Raw genomic sequence first — 19,596 nt, 5'->3', positions numbered from 1 at the left:
TAGCAGTAGTAGCTTGTACCGAGAATTATCCGAAGGTGATTTATCTTTAGAAAGATGGAATATTACACAAATACGGAGTACAAAAGTTGTGATAATTAGGAAACTGCATATTTACATACACTATTTCTTTAGGCAAGGAGCTGTAATCTTACTTAAGTAGTTCTAATATCACTCTTAAGTAGCTCTCTAATACCATCACTTTAGTGGCTCTCTAATACCAAAAAGTAGGCAAAAAGCAAAACAAAGCATTAAAGCTCTATAACACAACCACATTGAACATGTCCACTAAATTGATTTGGCAAATCAACTTTGCTCCATTTATTCTTCTTCAAATCCAACACATAACCTTCATGTGCCTTCCCTTCTTTCGACGATCCAATCACCAAAACTCTATTCTCTTCATACTCAACCATCCACCGCGACCTGCGCACCTCAGCTGGCACTGTCCCGATCACCTTCCAAGAGTCGCCTACACGGACAGCTATGTCACCGCTATGCTCGTCAACACAAGCGTAGACGTTCCCATCTTGGGAAGCTACGTAAGAGCTTGGGTTTGGGTTTGCGCTGACAACTGCAAAGTCTTCGATTATGGGACCCCACTGCCACGTTGATGTGTCGAACACTTCGGCAGTCCGTTCGAAACAGCCTTGTGTATCAGTGGAGTAACCACTGATGACATGAAACTTTCCACAGTGGAAGATCGCCTTACACTCGTCACGTTCCCTGGCCATGTCAGGAAGTAGGGTCCATTCGTCCTTATCCACGTCATACATCATCGCTGATTTCAGGGCGTTTTTGTCCTCGTCATGGCCACCTGCGACGATAACCATCCGATCATCATCTGACGTGGCACATCCGAAGAAGGATCGCCGTACACCTGGCATATCCGCACCTTTCCTCCATCTTCCCGTTAAAAAGCTATAAATATACACATCACTTGACGCCCGCAAAGTCACCGGGTCCCACCCCCCTATAACCAATATATCCGTCACGGACCCAACTAACCCGCAAAACACGGGCAGCCCGACACCATCGGGCAGCCCAGGAATAGCGGGTAATCGGGTCCAACTCCGAGTAGTCGGGTCGGATAAGATGAGCTGGTATGTAGGCGTGGTTAAGCAGCTCTGCTTCAACTCACCTTGACCCGAAGTCAATTTGGGGTCCTCTGTTTTAGCCTGCGCTAATATGATGACAGGTCGGGTGACTCCCGCCGCTTTTCTAAAGCGGCGGAACTGCGGACCCGTAATCTCATCTCGCCACATCTTACATACTAAGGAAGCGGTTGGGAGGTCTTGATAAGGAGTCCTTATCAAACACTCCCGACCCAAATCGTCGATTAAACCCGGAATTATATGACCCATAATATATTTTCAAATCAAATATATAGAGTGATTGCTGCTTTGATATTTATTGATATAAAGTCATGAACAAGATAGTGTAAAATTGAAGTTGGACAAGTTTTGAGAGTGTTTGAGTTGAGGTTATATATATAGGGAGAAAGGAAAGAAATAAAGGATAAGAGAGGAATGAATAAAGAAAAAGTAGTTTGTACAGTAGTTGTGAAGATAGGAAGGGTGTGGGATTTGATTTTTTAATAGAAGGGGTGGATCATTTCGTTTTTCGTGTATAAAATTGTATGATTGGATTTTTATACAAGGAATGCATGGATAACGGATCATTTCTAGAAACATGACAATTGACAAGACCGCATGATTTGCTGGAGGATAAACGATTGATTGTATATTTGTATTCTTGTTACTCGCTCAATTCAACTCCACACTATCATCTTACTTTTCACGTTTGTTAACAAGTGTTTCACGTGATAAATATCATTAACTACCTATTTGCAAAAAATATAAAAGTTAGATATTTTTAATGTATTCGTAAAGACAAATTAAACAAGATCCCATATGAATATATTTTCACTTATGTATTTGAGAGAAAATTGAAATAGAATGTTTAATTGTGAATAGTGTATAAAATAGAAAGTGGTAGCGTGAAGTTGAATGGAAGGAGTATTTATTAAGAAATATTATTTTTAAATTATCATTCTAAAATTCGTGGTTATAACTTATAAGTACTTTTAGAAACAAAAAAAATGGTTTTTTTAGTCTTTGTTCTATGTAATCCATTCCCATTCATTTACTTTTACATATTTTTTTGATACATTTATAAATTGAGAGACTTCGAGGAAGTATATGTGAAGATTATTTATATTAAATGTACGAAAATAAAATTAGTATGTTCAACATATGTGAAGATTATTTTTATTTAAAGTACGGAAATAAAATGAATATTTACTAAGGTTTTGAAGTTTCAAGTTTTAATATTTTGCATAAAAAATGCAGAAAAATTAATGTACTTCGTAATTCGTATTACTCTGGAGTATTTTATGGAAATTTTTTTACAAAGTTTATTTTGGAAAAATAAAGTTTATCTCAGAGTGAAGTGATGTATATCCATCTTAGATTTAAAATAAGTATACTCATTCTCATATATTTTTTTTTTTTATTTCTTCCTATTTGCTTTTTACGCGGTTTTCAAGAAGGTACTTTGATCGTAGACTTGACTGTAGATTCTGACATGTATATATAACTTCTTTCTTTGAAAATAATATGTTGTGAACATTTTTTTTATGATAAATTAAAATAATTTTATTTAGTAACAATTTTTATGTTTTTAGTTATTTATGGCCAAAGTTTGTCAACATTGACCTCTAGATGCTCTTTTGGGCTGAATAGGGTTGAATAGAACTAACTTAATTTAGCTGAAATGAACCGCAGTAAGTTAAATTGAGCTGAAATGAACTATAGTTAGTTGAGATGAATATAGTTAAAGTAAGTTAAGCTAAATTAAAGTAAGCTGAACTGAATGAGAAGTGAAATTAACTAAAAAAAACATAGCCCAAAAAATGAGGAGTATCAAATAGTAGTTGCATCTAAATGAACAGCTAGTCTTGCTATAGACGAATGTATCCGTTTATAGCTAAAGACGGATCAAATAGCTTGAAAATGGTGACATTTTTGGTCCCCCCACCCCACTTGTTGCTTATCCTATTAAGAATGTGGTAATGTATTTGGCCGTCTTTAGTTATAGACGGATATGTGCCGTCTATAATGAGATTTTATGCTAAATGAATAGAAAAGCTTTTTGTTAGTCCCTAATTATTCCATTTTTGTCACATCTATTTTATTTAGCCATTTAAATTATTAATAGAAAGTATATTAATGAGCATGACATAAAGTCGGTTTGAACAAATATTATTATATTAAAGAAGTTGTGGTCCGACCATAGATAAGTAAACACAATATCGGCCGCTAGAATAGAATCTAGATGAAGTTTCTTGAATGTCTTTCTACGATTCCTCATCCCCCTAATTCTTCTGCTTGCACAGTGCACTACTTCAAATCCAAGACATTGCATTTTTACGAGTATTTTACGGAGAATCACTTAGTTTTTCAGAGCTATTTTAACATTAAAACAGATTAAATATCATTTTATATATACCCGTCTTATATAAGAATTTGTGGTTTTTTAATAAAAAAATTTGTACGAGCCTTATTTTTAGTATTTTCCTTCTTACTTCACTTTATTTCCACATAAAAAGAACATGGAGCATGACTATTAAATTAATTTAGTTTAATTATTCATATTACAACTTAATAGAATAAGTTGTAATTGGTTTGATAAATTAATTGTTTTTTCCTGGTTGGACAATGTGATATAATTTGTTTAGTATATATATACTGTAATAGAATATAAATATAAATATAATAGTTGGTCATCAACCAACCATTACCTTAAAGTTTTAGTTGAGAGGTTTTATCTATCATACAATGTTAGATTTTCAAAAGTTATATGTTATATTACCTCAAAAAAAAAAGTTATATGTTATATAGTGAGTTGGTACGGAACGCCTCGTATAAAAAAAATATTGTCTAAAATAATAATAATACAAGAACCGAGACGTTACACACCTCTTTTTTTAATTTCAATTGTGGCCACAATTTTCAACTCAATTAGTTATTTTATCTCGTTTTGATTTACAATGACGCCTGTATTTTGAAGGTATCTACATAAAAATGTGTACATCATATAGCGTATGAATTAGTTTTCAATTGTAGTGTTCAAAGTTCAAACAATTTGATGATAATTAAACAATTAATTGGTTGAGCGTTTGTAAGTGACTTCTACTGCAACCATGTGTCACTGCATGATAGTATTGAATAGACTCTGTTGTAAATTGACGGCATACTTTCGACAACTCTAAACTTATTCATTCATATTTTATTTTTTTAGGAAAAAATCCGAAGGCTTTTTAAATAGACGATAAATCAAACAAAACAGCAGAGTTCGCAATCGGTGGCAAAGAATCCGACCACTCGAACCGACCTAACGACCTAGGAACAATATGCGCAAGCGCATGTGCTACGGAATTGTTTACACGACTCGTAAAAGACCACAAAATAGAATTAAAGGAAGACGAAAGTAAAATAATGTCTTGAATGACAAGAGCAAAGATGCTTCTGCCCGGCTTCTTCTTTCTAATGGCTTCAATCACTTGAAGGCAATCGCTCTCCATAACGATATCAAGGTAGCCCCTTCGCAACGCTTCCTGCATCCCTTCGAGCACCGCCACCGCCTCCGCCACATGAGCTTCCCACGTCCTTTCATCCACCAACGTCAGCCCCCATAAGACCCGGCCCCCCGTATTGCGACAAACCACCCCACAGCTGCCTCCTTCCCCTTCCTTAACGCCTGCATCTACGTTAATCTTCACAAACCCGCTTGGCGCCGGTCTCCAACCACCCTCATCCCCACTCTTCTTTCGCGTCACCACAGCCTTAGCCCTATCAAAGACATACCCAGCTCCCTCACTCTCTTCAAGCACATCCCTAACTCGTCTGGAAACACACCACGGATCAACCTCCCTTTTCTCGAACACAACTTTATTTCGGTGTTCCCACAAAGCCCAGCACCCAATCATGAGAATATTATGCTCTCGAACACCCAACTCCCTCCAACGGTCCTCAATCCAGTCCCTGATTCCACCCCTCACTCCGTCATCCCCGACATCAACATCCAAGTCCTCCCAAACCCGCTTCGCTACATGGCAATCTTTAAAAAGATGTAAACTAGTTTCAAAAGACGAATTGCAAAAGGAACAAAAAGAATTATCACCTCTTACTCGTGTTGCTATGTTCGCTCTTGTCGCTAGCGCCTCGCTGCACAGCTGCCAAAAGAAAAGCTTGATTCGGGGCCACACCGGAGTATTCCAGAGTCGTTTCCAGAGCCATGATTCTCTCTCCCAATTCGACGCCCCTCCCACATCTAACCATTCTTCCCCAGCCAGCATATGATAGGCCGACTTCACAGTATAGACCCCATCCTTCTCCGGTTTCCAATACCAAATATCATTTGGTCTATTCGAGCTAAGCCGCACATCCATAACTCTGCAAACTTCAAACGGTAGCAACAGCTCCTTCAACCTAGCCTCATTCCATCCACCATCCTCGGCCAAGAGATCGCCAACCCTCAGCTCCTCATTCCCCGGTGAGCAAGGCGAAAGAATTCTCCCAGACGGAGTATGAGGCAGCCAAGCCTCCTGCCAAACCTTTGTCGACAACCCGTTCCCAATCCTCTTCCGTAGACCCTTGCATAGCCTAGACCTAGCCTCGACAATCCCCCGCCAAACATAGCTCGGGTTCGAACCCAAACCAGCCGTGAGAAAAGACCCATTAGGATAGTAACGAGCCCTCATCACCTCCTCCCATAAACTCCCTCTCTCAGTCGTGAGACGCCATGCTTGCTTCCCAAGTAAGGCTAAATTAAAAAACTTGAAGTCGCGAAAACCCATACCTCCCATTCCTTTTGATCGACAGAGTTTCTTCCATGCCACCCAGCTTATACCATTCTTCCCTTCTTCATGATTCCACCAGAAACGAGACATAATAGTTCTAAGCTCGTCACAAAAATTAGCGGGAATTTTAAAAATACTCATCACATAGGTAGGGAGTGAATTGGCGACTGCCTTTAAAAGAACCTCCTTACCCGCCCTTGACAATATTTTCCCGCGCCATCCTTGAAGACGTTTGCTTAATTTATCTCGTAAAATGTTCGTTAACCCTTTCTTCGACCGACCAATAACCGTGGGAAGACCAAGATACCGATATTGTTCCTCAACTGCCGTCACACCAAGCCTATTCGCAATCGAGCTTTTCCTCTCCGCCGTAACCCCTCTACTGAAAGAAACCGTTGTCTTATCCAAATTAACCAGCTGTCCAGACGCCTTCTTATATCTTCTCAAGATCGCAATGATAACATCAGCCTCTTCATTATTTGCCTTCGTAAAGAAGATGCTATCGTCTGCAAATAACAGATGAGAGACCACCGGAGCTGTACTTGCAATTCGGACCCCATGAAGTGATCCCACCTCAACAGCTCGCCTCATTTGATGAGATAAGACTTCAGCGCACAGAATGAAAAGATACGGGGAAATAGGATCTCCCTGCCGAAGCCCTCTACCCGGTTGAAATGCTTCCGAAGGATTACCATTAATCATAACTGCAAAGGAGACGGTCGTCACACACTCCATAACCCGAGCTGCCCACGCCCTATCAAAACCCAACGCCGCAAGAACACGCCTCAAAAACACCCATTCCACACGGTCATAGGCCTTTGCCATATCTAACTTCAAGGCCATAAATCCCTCGGCACCTCTCGAATTCTTCATATGGTGGAAGATTTCGAAAGCTATCATAACATTATCGGAAATAGCACGTCCCGGAGTAAAAGCACTTTGGTTCACAGATACAATCTCATTCAGAAACTGCTTTAGACGGTTGGCTAAGACCTTCGAAACCAATTTATACACCACATTACATAGACTAATGGGCCTAAAATCCCGAATTTTGTCTGGCGCTTTCTTCTTCGGAATTAAGACAATATTAGTTCTATTAAATTCCACCATAGATCGTTCCCCTCGGAGAATTCCAAGCACTGTGTCAATAACCGCAGGACCAATAAGCTTCCAGTAGGTTTGATAGAAAAGGACATTCATACCGTCTGGGCCTGGAGCTTTCAGCGGATGCATTTGGTGAAGGGCGTCCACCACCTCGTCTTCGCTATAATCCTGGCGTAGAATTTCATTCATCGGACCCGTGACCCTTCTTTCAAACCCATCAAAAACCTCATCCATATCAGTCGGTCTCGAGGAAGTAAATAGCTCACGAAAATACCCAATAGCCACACGTGTCACCGCCTCATCGCCCACATGGCTTCCTCCCTCATCATCGACCAAGCAGGCTATATGATTTTTACGCTTTCGTTCTCCTGCCCTATTATGGAAGAATTTCGTGTTTCGGTCTCCATCTTTCAGCCACAATGCCCTGGATCGTTGTCGCCAGTATTGCTCCTCTTTCCGTCTAAGTTCAGAAATCTCCGCCACTAATTTCTTCCTCCTAGCTACGGTATCCTCCTCTCTATCACCTTCATTAAGTCGCGTCAGGTGGGCTCTTTTCCGAACAATGTCACGGCTGATTTGTGAAATGTTTGTTTTCTTCCACGCTCGTAACTCAGCTGTACATTCGTTGATGATCTTTGCTAAATTTCTGCCCCCTTTAATGACTCCCATCTCCACGGCTTCTTCACAGCCCTCACTCCCAACCCAAATTTGCTCAAATCTAAACGCACGAGCCCGTTCTACCTCAGGAGCCTTCCCATTCCGTACCACTTTAATCGGAGCGTGGTCCGACCATTCCCGATTCAAGTAGTGCAATTTTGCATACGGAAATAGCTCATACCAACCCCCATTACCCATAGCTCTATCTATCATACTCTGTCGATTCGCTTCACCAGCTTGTCCATTATCATAAGAGAAATTATAACCCATCCGAGGAAGATCCCGCAGTCCACATTCATCCACAGCTGCTTGAAAATTATTCATCTGCCATTGTGGTCGGCTCCCTCCCTTCATCTCAGTAGCAAAAAGCACTTCATTATAATCACCAAAAAAAAGCCAAGGGAGCGAAGATTGGGTATTTAAAACCCGTAGAAGTTCCCAAGACAAATGACGATCGTTAACAGCCGGCCAGCCATAAAAGCCGGTCACTCTCCATTCCCCTTCCTCCCCTTTAATAACAAAGTCCATATGGTGAATCGACGCAGAAACAAAGGTACAGTCGATCTCCTTTTTCCAAAGAAAAGCCAACCCTCCTGAACGACCCGCACTATCAACTTCAATCCCAAAATAGCCATCCAACCGTTCCCTCACCTTCCTCATTTCACGACCACTCAATTTCGTTTCAGAAAGAAAAAGAATGGCCGGGGCTTCCCTCCGTACCAGCTCACGGAGTGCACTCACACTGTCGAAATTGCCCAAGCCCCGACAGTTAATGCTTAAGTAATTCATTGGGCCCAGCGGGGTTGATCCACGTCAACCACCGCCTCAGGTATTAAGACGCCCCCGTCTGTGTCAAGTCTCTGTCGTTTCTCCACTGTATTCCCATTCCTTTCTTCCCTCCCCCGTTTCCCCGACTCATTCAAACCCCCACTAGCACTAAGCGTGGTAGCAGAGCCTCCACTCACCACCCTGTCCCACCTCGTCCAGCATCCCCCTTTACCATTCCCTTTATCACCTTTACCCGACAACCCCTGAGCATGTCCCCTTATCACCAACTCATTACCCCCTATCACCATTCCACTCTCCGACCCTCCATCCAGCTCACTGATATCATCTTTCCTCCCTTCCAAACCCCCTCCTATACCGAGGCCCACCTCCCCAGCATCCCTGTTAGCCACAGCCAACTCCTCCACCCCTCCGTTACACCCTATGCCCGAAGCCAACTCCTCACCAGCTATACCACCCCTCCCTCCTTTCCCCACACCATTTTCCTCCCCTCCAGCCGCCCTCTCCCCGTTTTCTTTCCCATCACCACAACACTCCCCTGCCCCATCATAATTCTTCCTTCTCCGTAACCCAATAACCACTTGACGTAGCTTCTCAATCATAATTGCCACAGCATCGTTATCCTCTTCAACTCTCGAAGCTTCAAAGCTAGGCCTCAAGTCCCTAGCCACTTTACTCACATTCTCTTTCATAGTTTTAACAACCTTCCACGGTGATGCCCTAAGCCATCCACCAAGCTTCAGTTCGTTATCTTCATACGGGCCATCGTCACAGTCTTTCTCCCCGTGGCCAATTAGCCCACAACCGTAACAGAAAGTGGGTAATCTCTCGTATTTAACATCGAAATGAATGGCATTACCGTTTTTCATACGAACAGGAACTTTCGCTTTAAGAGGCTTTCGTACATCAAGCAAAATACGCAGCCGAATGGCTCTATCGAGTTCCGCATTAGGGCCAAATTCCACACTGATAAAGGAACCCAGGGTATCTCCTAACCGTTTGGCATTAATCAGACTTGTTCGTCCCGCAATCGGAAGATCGTAAACCCTAGCCCATATTGGAAAATTGAATAGAGGAACATCCGTAATCTTACCAGCATGATTGGGTTCGTTGAAACACCAAAGGAATTTGTCGAAATGCCACGGTTGACCCTCCCACACCCTGGCCTTATCACGTTCATTATCAAAGCGGAAGATAAAGATTTTCTCCCTTGCGTCGACAACATTCCCCACAATCGCAACATTAGGGTTCCATAAGTTCACCATAGTATCGATCGCCGCCTTCACATTGATAGCTCTAGACGCCCAGAGTTTTCCAATGAGAATCAAATTACTAACCCCCGTCGACCCTCCTCCGTCATCATCCCAAACGAACAAATTGTCATCCTCTGAAAACGGCTCCTTCCCATCCCGGTGTTCCCCCGAAGTCGAACTATCCATTGGCACCTGCAAACAAAACACAAACAACAAAGAAAACGAACAAGAACAGAAAAGCTAATATTACGAGAGGACGTAAGATGAGCCTCGAGAAAGAGGAGGGAGATCAAAGAGAAAAAGACAGGCCCCTAGGAAACCCTAGGACGAAGATTTTGTTGAGGTTGTAAACTGGTTTCTTAGAACTTACCAAAGAAATTGGTTTATTCATTCATATTTTATTAGTGAATCAAAGTGATGATGTCAATGTGCATAACTAATTCCCTTAATCTCCTCAGCTGCATGTATTATAGACTCATAATTCCTTAATTTATGATAGCTTAAGAACTTCTTTAGTATTCCTTCCGTTCAACTATTTTGCTTACCTTAAAAGTGTTTGGGCCGGTGTTGTAATTAAAAGTAATCAAATGATTGAAACAGAGAAATAATAAATAAACTATATTTGTGTTAGGAGTAAGTTATTGTTAGATTATATATTAAAAACGATCTTTTTCAAAATCTGAAGGACATTTTTTATTTTCAATTAACAAGGGTTGTGTAAGAAAATAAGATTTAAAAAGGTGAAAGGCATGCATAAATGTTTTATATGTGTAAATAATGAGTGCTCTATAATTTATAAAAAATTACTCCGTAGTTTTCTATTTGTTTTTACATTTTTACTACTATAAATGTTAATATTATTATTTTCATCACATCTTTTATTAATAAGGAGCATTAAGCCCTGTTCTTTCTGACTTTTTAGAACTGAACTGAGCTGAAATGAATAGAGGTGAGCTGAACTGAACTGAACTTAATAGAGCTTGGCTGAACTGAACGAATAGAGCTGAACTTAACTAATAATAATATTAATATTAATATTAAATATAGTAGTAATAATGATTAATAATAATTGTAATATAATAATAGTAATAATATTAATATTAATAACCATAATGATAATAACAACAACAACAACAACAACAACAACAACAACAACAACAACAACAACAATAATAATAATAATAATAATAATGACTAAGAAGAAGAACATTACTAATAATAATATTAATACTAGTAAATATACTAATTTGAGTGATTAACTAGGTAGCCACTACGAACCACGGTTCACCAACAATCCTAATTAAGTGAAATAATGGAGTACCAATTTGCTAGATTGTTGTTCAAAGTCTAGCCGTTTATCATCCTAATTTGAGTGATTAGGTAGCTACCACGAACCATCAACAATCCAAATTTAATTAATTAATTAAATAAAAATCGACAGGCCATAATTTCATCTTTAACAAACAAATAAAATTTGATTGATTAATTAAAACTTAACAAATAATATTAATAATTGATAAACAAGTAAATTAATTATTAATTGATAATTAGAATCCATGTTTTAAGTTTTAAGTCATTTGAGCAACTAAATTAAATTTTAGGGAAAATATTGATTTAAGAGTTCATTTGGTTCAGTTTTGGGTGAAAAGGGTACAAAATAGAACGTTTATGAAAAAGTGAATGTGAGAAAGTAAAGTTCGTATATGAAAAAATAATTAGATATCAATAATAGTAATATTAAAATTAGCATTAACAATGTTATTAATAATAATATTATTAATTATATTAATAATAATATTAATAGTAGTAGTAGTAATTATATTAATATGAATATTATAGATTTTAATAACCATTATATTCATTATAATAACAATAATGAGGATAATTAATTAATAATAAATCAACAACAACAACAACAACAACAACAACAACAACAACAACAACAACAACAATATTAAATAAATAGTATTAATAAAAAGTATTAAGTTTAAGATATTAATAAAAATTATTAAGTTTAAGATGAGCAGAATTGAATTGAGCTGAATCTAGTGGATCTGGGCTGAATGAAGCTGAGCTGAATTGAACTGAATGGAGCTGAGTTGAACTGAACTGAGCTAAATTGAACTAAATAGAGCTGACCTGAACTGAAATGAGCTGAAAACAAACCAAAAAGAACAGGGCCACTTTCATTAATCTCGTCACTATTTCATAAAATTATGAAATGTTAGTTTTTTATTTACAGAGTACAATATTACATTCATTAATTTTGACATCATTTATTGAATATTCATTGATTTTTAATTAATACAAATTGATTGTAAGAAAGTCGGTATTGTTATACACAAAATTTTAATTTAGACGGATACTATCTGTATAAAATTGTAGATGGGTTGAATATGTGAATAAGTGGGATGAAAAGATTACTATTCATGCAAAAATGAGATTATGAGACCCGTCTATAAACGGATATACCGTTGTACTCCTTAATTAGTTAAGATAAGTGACATAGTGACAAGTGGAGGGATTTAGAAGTTAAACTCATGGTCATGACCGAAAAGGCTACAAGTACACGGGGTGTACAAGGGCCTTGGTACACAGGCCAGTGAGAGCACACCAAGTGGAGTTTGGTAGGGACCATAAGAAATCTTTTTCAAATGAGTTTTTAGAGGGATAAATTTGAAAATTTTGAATTTCAAATTCAAAAAGAGACAACCTATTAATTGCTACACTTTCCAAAGATCATTAGCAATATTAATCTAATTTTTTTATACTAATCTCTATACTAATTATTTTTTGTTTCTTATATTTATTTTATGTTCTTATTTATTTTAACCTCATTTCTCTAACTAAAAAAAATCGTTTCTCTCACTTAAAAAAATCAGTATATTCGTTTCTCTCACTTAAAAAAATCAGTATATTTTTTTCCCCAAATCTAATAATCCATAAAAAAAAAATCAGTATATTTTTTTTCCCAAATCTAATAATTCCTTAAAAAAATAAGTATATTTTGTTTCCAAATCTAATAATCATATTTAATTATTAAAATCTCATACTATATTTCAATTGTATCGACACCACCATCATCTTTAATATGAGTTTTAATCAATCTTGTTCTTGCGATTCACATTGTTATCATAACTTGGTTCCAATCCGTCAACTCGTGAAGAAAAATGGACCTAACAAAGGAAGGTTTTTTTATCGTTGTCCCTTATGGAAGGTATATTTATGTTTATAGCTCAAAATAATATAATTAGTATAATATCTATGTTTATTGCTCTAATTAATTTTTAATGCATCTTTAGACTGAAGATTGTGGTTACTTCGTATGGGATGAATGCGTGGAGGTTGATCGGAACATGAACAGGTTGATTGATCTAAACAACTCTTTGGAGGATAGGTTACGACAATTGACATCGGAAAATATTAAATTGAAATCTCAGAAGTTACGTGCTACTAAATCAGAAAAGTTAGCTCGTCGGTTATTTGTATTATTCATGGGTTGTATTTGTATTATTATTATCAATTTGTATTGTGATAATACTACATAAATAAGAGAAGAAGCTTTAATTTGTTATTGATTGTTGATCTAAATTTGTATTTTGACGATAGTTGTCCATTATTCGTTGTCGATCAAAAATAATTTCGGTCTCGGTTTGTTATGCTTGATTATTAAGGTTTTAAAAACTTAAAATGAATCAATTGCAAAAAGAAAAACATTTAATTTGTAATGTGTTAACTTTGCAAATTGCAAATTGCAAATGACATCTACTTACTGACGGCCCAAGTAAATGAATGGATGAAAATGGCCCAATTGAGGAAGTAAATGGGTCGACGAGAAAGAATGGATGAGAATGGCCCAATTGAGGAAGTAAATGGGTCGACGAAAAGTAATCGATGAAAATGGCCCAATTGAGGAAGTAATAATGGGTCTAGTTACCGAAGGCCCAAGTAAGTTAGTTGATAAATAGAATGAGCTCAAATTGTTATATAAGACCTATATTTTGATTGGGCTTTTCCCCTATTGGGGCCACATTCCTAATTGTCTGGTTTTTAACATAGAAACATGGAAAATGAATATTAATGGCCCAAGTGAATAATGGTCAGTCCTACCAAGTTAAATTGCATAATTATTTGTAGCAAAGATAAGATCTCGTTGTGGCGTTTGTTACTCGCTTGGCCGTGTTCTCCTCATGTGCCGGATTTATTTTGGATTAAAATTAGTCATCACACATTGGTAAAATTACGGGTATTTTTTTAACGAAGGACGTAAGATAGTAATTAAAAAAAAATAACAGGAATTTGAAAAGGAAAATGGGTAGTTGATAATCATAGATCCATTGGAAAATATAAACCAACCTTTTAATCCTTACAAAATACGTACTATATAAACCATATTTAACCTAACTAAAAACCAAGAAGTTCAAGTTGATCAAGCTCCAACTCAATTTTTCGGATTTCAATCACCCCTTGTTCACGATTAGCTTTCACTTCATGTATAAGAGCTTCCATATTTTCCCCGCACGTCGTTCATCCCTCTACTTATTGCCCGCCGCCTTATCACCTCCGCTCGGTCTATTAGATCGCCAACCGAGTGTCAATCTCTCGCAACCGAGCGAGTTTGATTCTGCGATTGATAGTGTATTGTACTAATATAGGAATGAACTGTCTAACCATCCAAATTCATACTAGTTAATTAAATTAAAAATAAAACGTTATGTAAAAGGAAAATTGGATGACAACTACCATTCATATCCCATCACCAATATGGACATAAACCGTTTATATTCAATCAAAAAATAGTTATGATTGACGAGTTATTAAATTGATTGTCACATACATGCAAAAATCGTTTACGGTTTTAAACTTATACAAACGATTTCATTTAAAAGAAAGAATGGTTAAATATCTTGATGAAATGAGTAGTAAAAAAGAAAGAATGGTTAAAATACCTTGATGAATGATCAAACAATTAGTAACAAGAGTTGTGAACAAGTTTGGAGTCCTCCTTACAAGTATATATGAGATCTAGAGTTTGTGTTGTAAAGGGAGTTTTATTTTTGTAGATGAATGTAAAATACTGCCATATTCCTTTTATAATGGGGAGAAAGACAATTTTTTAATTTTTGTAATTAGTGATGTTTAAAACCGTCTATATTTAATTAAAAAAATTAAAGCGTTATGTAAAAAGAAACAAATATAACAACCTTTCATATCACATAAACCGTTTATATTCAATTAAAATATAATTATGATTGAGGACTTATTAAATTGATTGTCGCATACATGCAAAAATTGTAAACTATACAAACGATTTAATTTAAAGGAATGAATGGTTAAATACCTTGATGAATGAATTAGTAACACAAGAGTTGTGAACAAGTTTGGAGTCCTCCTTACAAGTATATATGAGATCTAAAGGTAGTTTTATTTTTGTAGATGAATGTAAAATAGTGCCATTTTCCTTTTATAATGGGGAGAAAGACAAATTTTTTTATTTTTCTTATTAGTGATGATGTGTTTAAATCCTGTCAATTGGAAGTCAAATCAACATGCATGCATGCTAGATTTCTGCCGTTTCGTTGCTTGCTTACACGACACACATAATCAAATCAAATCAATTGTCATTCTTTTTGTGTTGTGTTTAGTCAAATCAAAATAATCAAATCAATCCACATTTTTAACTATTAATAGATATTCATATGTTATATCGAAACCAAAGAAAATCAATGATAATAAAACTGATTCAAATGGAAAATATTAAAAACCCACATTTAAAATTTACATACTTAATATAAGTGACATCATGCATGCCTACTAAATTAAATAGAACTTAAACGAGAAATAGAGGCTCTTAGGGAGGCATTCTCTTCCATGATTTTGATCTTCACCTCCTTTGCTAGTTTGAGGTCTCGTAAAGCGGATGCAATATCTGCCTGCATCTTCTCCAACTCCGGCATAAAGCCATGATCTTTGGCCACCTTGAGTGGGATCCGAACATTAACAAGGAATAGGTTGTTCTTCCTTTCGATTTCCTCTAAGCGATTTATGAAACATTTGTTGTACTCGATTGTAATCAATGTTTTGGTAATGTTCCGATCCATTATTTTGAAGGAAGTTTTCAGTTTAGGTTTTAAAGGTTTAGGGTTTGAAATATTGATAGACAAATCAAATTAGATAATGGCTTGGGTAGTAGATATGGTTAGGATTTACTGAATATATGTATCATATATATATAAATAAAGTGTGGGTCATGTCTTTTCATATGCCACACAGGAGGATTTTTAATTATAAATTAAAATTAACAAGTGGAAGTTGAATTAAAATTAATATGTTTATAGGAAATGACAACTTGTCCTTTAATCTTCCGGTACAATGAATTGTATTTTAATAAATCTTACGTAATTAATATAATTCCGAGTATTTAAAACCGATATTTATTTATCAACTCTTGTTCAAGTACGAAATTAAAATGACGTCACATAGTTAACATTCAAAATCGAACAAAATATAAAAGGGGTAGAAGAGAAAACCCAACCATGATAGTACTAAAATGAAGTAATATTAAGATAAACTTAAATAACAAAAGTACAACATAATAATATTATAAAAATAAAACATGCATAGATATTAATTGGAAATTAAATACATGAATATCTAATTAAGGACTTCTTTTAATCCTTACTAATTTAAGGATTTTAAAGCCTTTAGATCATCCTCAAGTTCTTTCCTAAGGTCGATGCATTTTCCATAAGAAACAAACAAGGATTGTATGAGATCATCCGCTTCCTTTTCAATCTCCTTAACGCCCTGTACATAACAATAGTTCCGAGTTTCAATCGCACCAACAATCATCTTCATCGCTCTCAACTCTTGTTCAAGTACCGTTTGAATGTTTTTTTCCAAATTGGCGATCAAACCCATTGACATACCACTTAGGTTTGCCATTTGAAATCTTTTGTAGTTTTAGTGAGAAGAAAGAGATAACTATTGTTATTTTAAATTGTTTTCTTTTAGAATGATGTTAACCACCAAATATTTATAATTGAATTTATGACCTTTGGAGAACCGTGCGTTGAATAGTTAAAAAAAATTGCCACTTGCGTTTTTATTTTTATTTTTATTTTTGACAAATTGGTTCATAAATTATGACTGTTGGTGATTGCCAATTTCATTTACCTTGCAAACAATGGCCACTTGCATAGAAATCAAATGAATGATACACCTAATGTAAGAGGTAGAAGTAGAGAAAACCCAACATTGTTAACTAATTTAGAAATAATACCAGGATAAACTTAAAAAAAAGTACAACGTAATTATATAACTAAATATCAAACAGGAATAAAATAAGGTCTCCTAATCCTTATTAATAATGAACTTTAGAGCGTCAATATCCTCTTCAAACCCTTTTCTAAGATTGTTAAATTTTTCATACGTACCCAACACGTATTTGATGAAATCATCCGCGTCCTTTTCTGTTTCCTTAAGGCCCCTTAAATAACAATGGTTACGAGTTTCAATCGCCCCGACAACCACCTTCATTGCTTTGAACTCGAGTTCACGAAGATTGGAAACTTGTTCTTCTAAAAATAGCAACGATTCAATTAACAATTCATTAAGGTTTCTCATTCTAAAAATTTTAGTTGATTTATTTAGAGAGAAGATAAAAGGTGAATAGTTTAGAAAGAGAGGAATAGTTATGTTTTAGAATGGCTACTTTGTGTTAGCTCCCCACTATTTATAATTAAGTTGGTGACTGTTCTACTACCATGACATCAAAGAAATTAATTAAATTAAATTAAATTAATATAAATTTAATTTAAAATTACTTTTTAATTACCGTTGCTTCACCATTGCTCTATTAAATATAAAAAAATAAGTTGGTGACTGTTGGCGTACCATTGCTGTATTTTGATTGAAATTATATAAATAATTGAAATTGGCATAATTTTTAAATACTTTAATTTAGCACATTTGAAGGTAAATTAAAGAGTGCAAGGATTTGAAACGTAAAATCGAACTGGTAGATAAGACTTAATACTGAATTGAAAATAGGAACATAACAAATTCGACCATCTAAAATCGAAACGAGACTATGAATCTACTTGAAATTAAAAGGATCCATTAAAGTTATTTAGTAAACTCTTTGATCCACCCTTGATAAAATTCTTGCAACCCTATCCTCTATTATGGCAAGCCTTTGGTCAAGATGAAACAAATCTTTTGTTCTTTGGGTCTCTTATCCCCCTCGGCATAGACAATATTCATTGACTAAATTAGTCCCTCTTCTTATAGTAAGGATACCAAACTTCACCTCTGCGTAAGGACGACGACGGTAATCTCTTATAAATGATGGTTCATGGTCTCCAAGAAGAAACCATTTAGCCCAAGCTTTGCATACCTCTACATTCTTCTTATCACTTTGTGGCCAACCTATTGAATATATGAGTACTCATAATATCCACATTGCCGAGGACTTCGGTAATAGGTGAACCCGTTCCCCGGTTTCTTTCAACACGATATTCAACATCGAAATCCATTTGCATGGAGCGCTTTTTGTTGGCGATATATTCTTCTTTGAACAATTGTTTGTCCTCTTCCAATCTATTAATTGAATGAAATCGACAGTCAACAATTCTCATATTCTCATATTTTTTTATGTTAAATTATGTTTAATTTAACTTGAGATAGTCTTTTAGGTTGGAAGCATAAGGTATTTATTTAAGATGCGTGACCGTAATTGGTCTGTGGCCTTAAGTACACAACTGTTTATTTGAAGAATGTAGCAGATAATGAAAGGTTACATGAAACTAAATTATTTGTGATGGGGCATATTCTGCACCGCTGACCAAGTCAACACATTGAGCAAGGTCAAAGATATCCACAGCAAGTCAACGACTTATACAGCCTGGCCGATGCAGCCCATCGGCCTGTTAGCTGGGTCCCGTGACGGATGACCGCCAGGGACACATACCCGCGTACTCATATCCAAGACCCCTCGGCGGCGAGTCAACACGGCCCGCCGGCCTCGCGCATAGGTATCTCGGCCGAGGGTAGATCGGTCTTTCCACCTGCTAGCCACTTGGCCACTTGGCCACTACGTGACAAAAGGTGAAAGCCTATAAATACTCCTCAACCTTCATTGAGGAAAGGATCCCACAACTAAAACCTAAATACACTATTCATCTGGTAATATCTCCCTTATCTCTCTACAATACGTATCTAGCCAAGTAACACAGCTTAATCCTTTAAGTTTACTGACTTGAGCGTCGGAGTGAGTACGCTTGGCACACAGCCAAGCCCTCAGTTCGTTCATTGTTGCAGGAGAGGCCGAGAGGGACGATAGAAGCAAGAAGGGTTCAACTCAAGACACTATTCTACAAGCCACGGGTGGTAACTAATAACTGCTCTGGAAATTACACCCGGAACAATTGGCGCCGTCTGTGGGAAAAAGACACTAGAAGCTAGTCACATTCATTCCCAAACAAAAAACAACAAATCAACAAAAACCCACCCAAAAAGCTAAGAGAATGTCGAAACAACAAGACGCAGTCGTGACCGACGAAAACCGCGTTCTACCAAGATGATGCTTTCAACAACTCGAGTTGTGCGGCCCTCCACCGGCGGGTAATCCAACCGAGTTCGGGATGCCAATAATACCCGACACACCGGTGCCGGCCAACCAGGTCACCATCATGGGACGGTGGGTTGACGTAGCAAAGCAAGATGCTCCTGGACCTAATCGCATGCCCGCTCACACCGTCACGCCGACAAGAGCGGCGAAATCGTCCGGGAGGCTAGGGCCCAAAATGTGACTCCGAGAAATTTGAACGGGGCACTAGGAGAAGCCGACCCGACCAAGACGCCGGGAGCCCAAAGTGGGCGCGGTAGACCTAAGTCCTTCCCACACTCGGGGGAGGACAGCGTCCCCGCCGCACG

General features: G+C 37.1%; 1 protein-coding gene across 1 annotated transcript; it reads right to left on the bottom strand.

Moving 5' to 3' along the window:
* Positions 1 to 25: 25 nt before the first annotated feature.
* Positions 26 to 1,588, bottom strand: LOC141599752 (F-box/kelch-repeat protein At1g80440-like). The gene has a single exon (XM_074419861.1). It carries the CDS (start codon positions 1,359 to 1,361, stop codon positions 249 to 251), a length of 1,113 nt encoding a protein of 370 aa, XP_074275962.1. The 5' UTR covers positions 1,362 to 1,588; the 3' UTR covers positions 26 to 248.
* Between the last annotated feature and the right edge of the window lie 18,008 nt (positions 1,589 to 19,596).

This window comes from Silene latifolia, chromosome 9 (genome assembly GCF_048544455.1).
Source record: "Silene latifolia isolate original U9 population chromosome 9, ASM4854445v1, whole genome shotgun sequence".
Classification (NCBI taxonomy): domain Eukaryota; kingdom Viridiplantae; phylum Streptophyta; class Magnoliopsida; order Caryophyllales; family Caryophyllaceae; genus Silene; species Silene latifolia.
The sequence above is the reverse complement of the archived record's forward strand: the minus strand, read 5'-3'. Positions and strand labels throughout refer to the sequence as shown.

Coding starts and splice junctions, on each gene's coding strand:
- LOC141599752 (XM_074419861.1), bottom strand. CDS start 1,361: ATGGGTCATATAATTCCGGGTTTAATCGACGATTTGGGTCGGGAGTGT.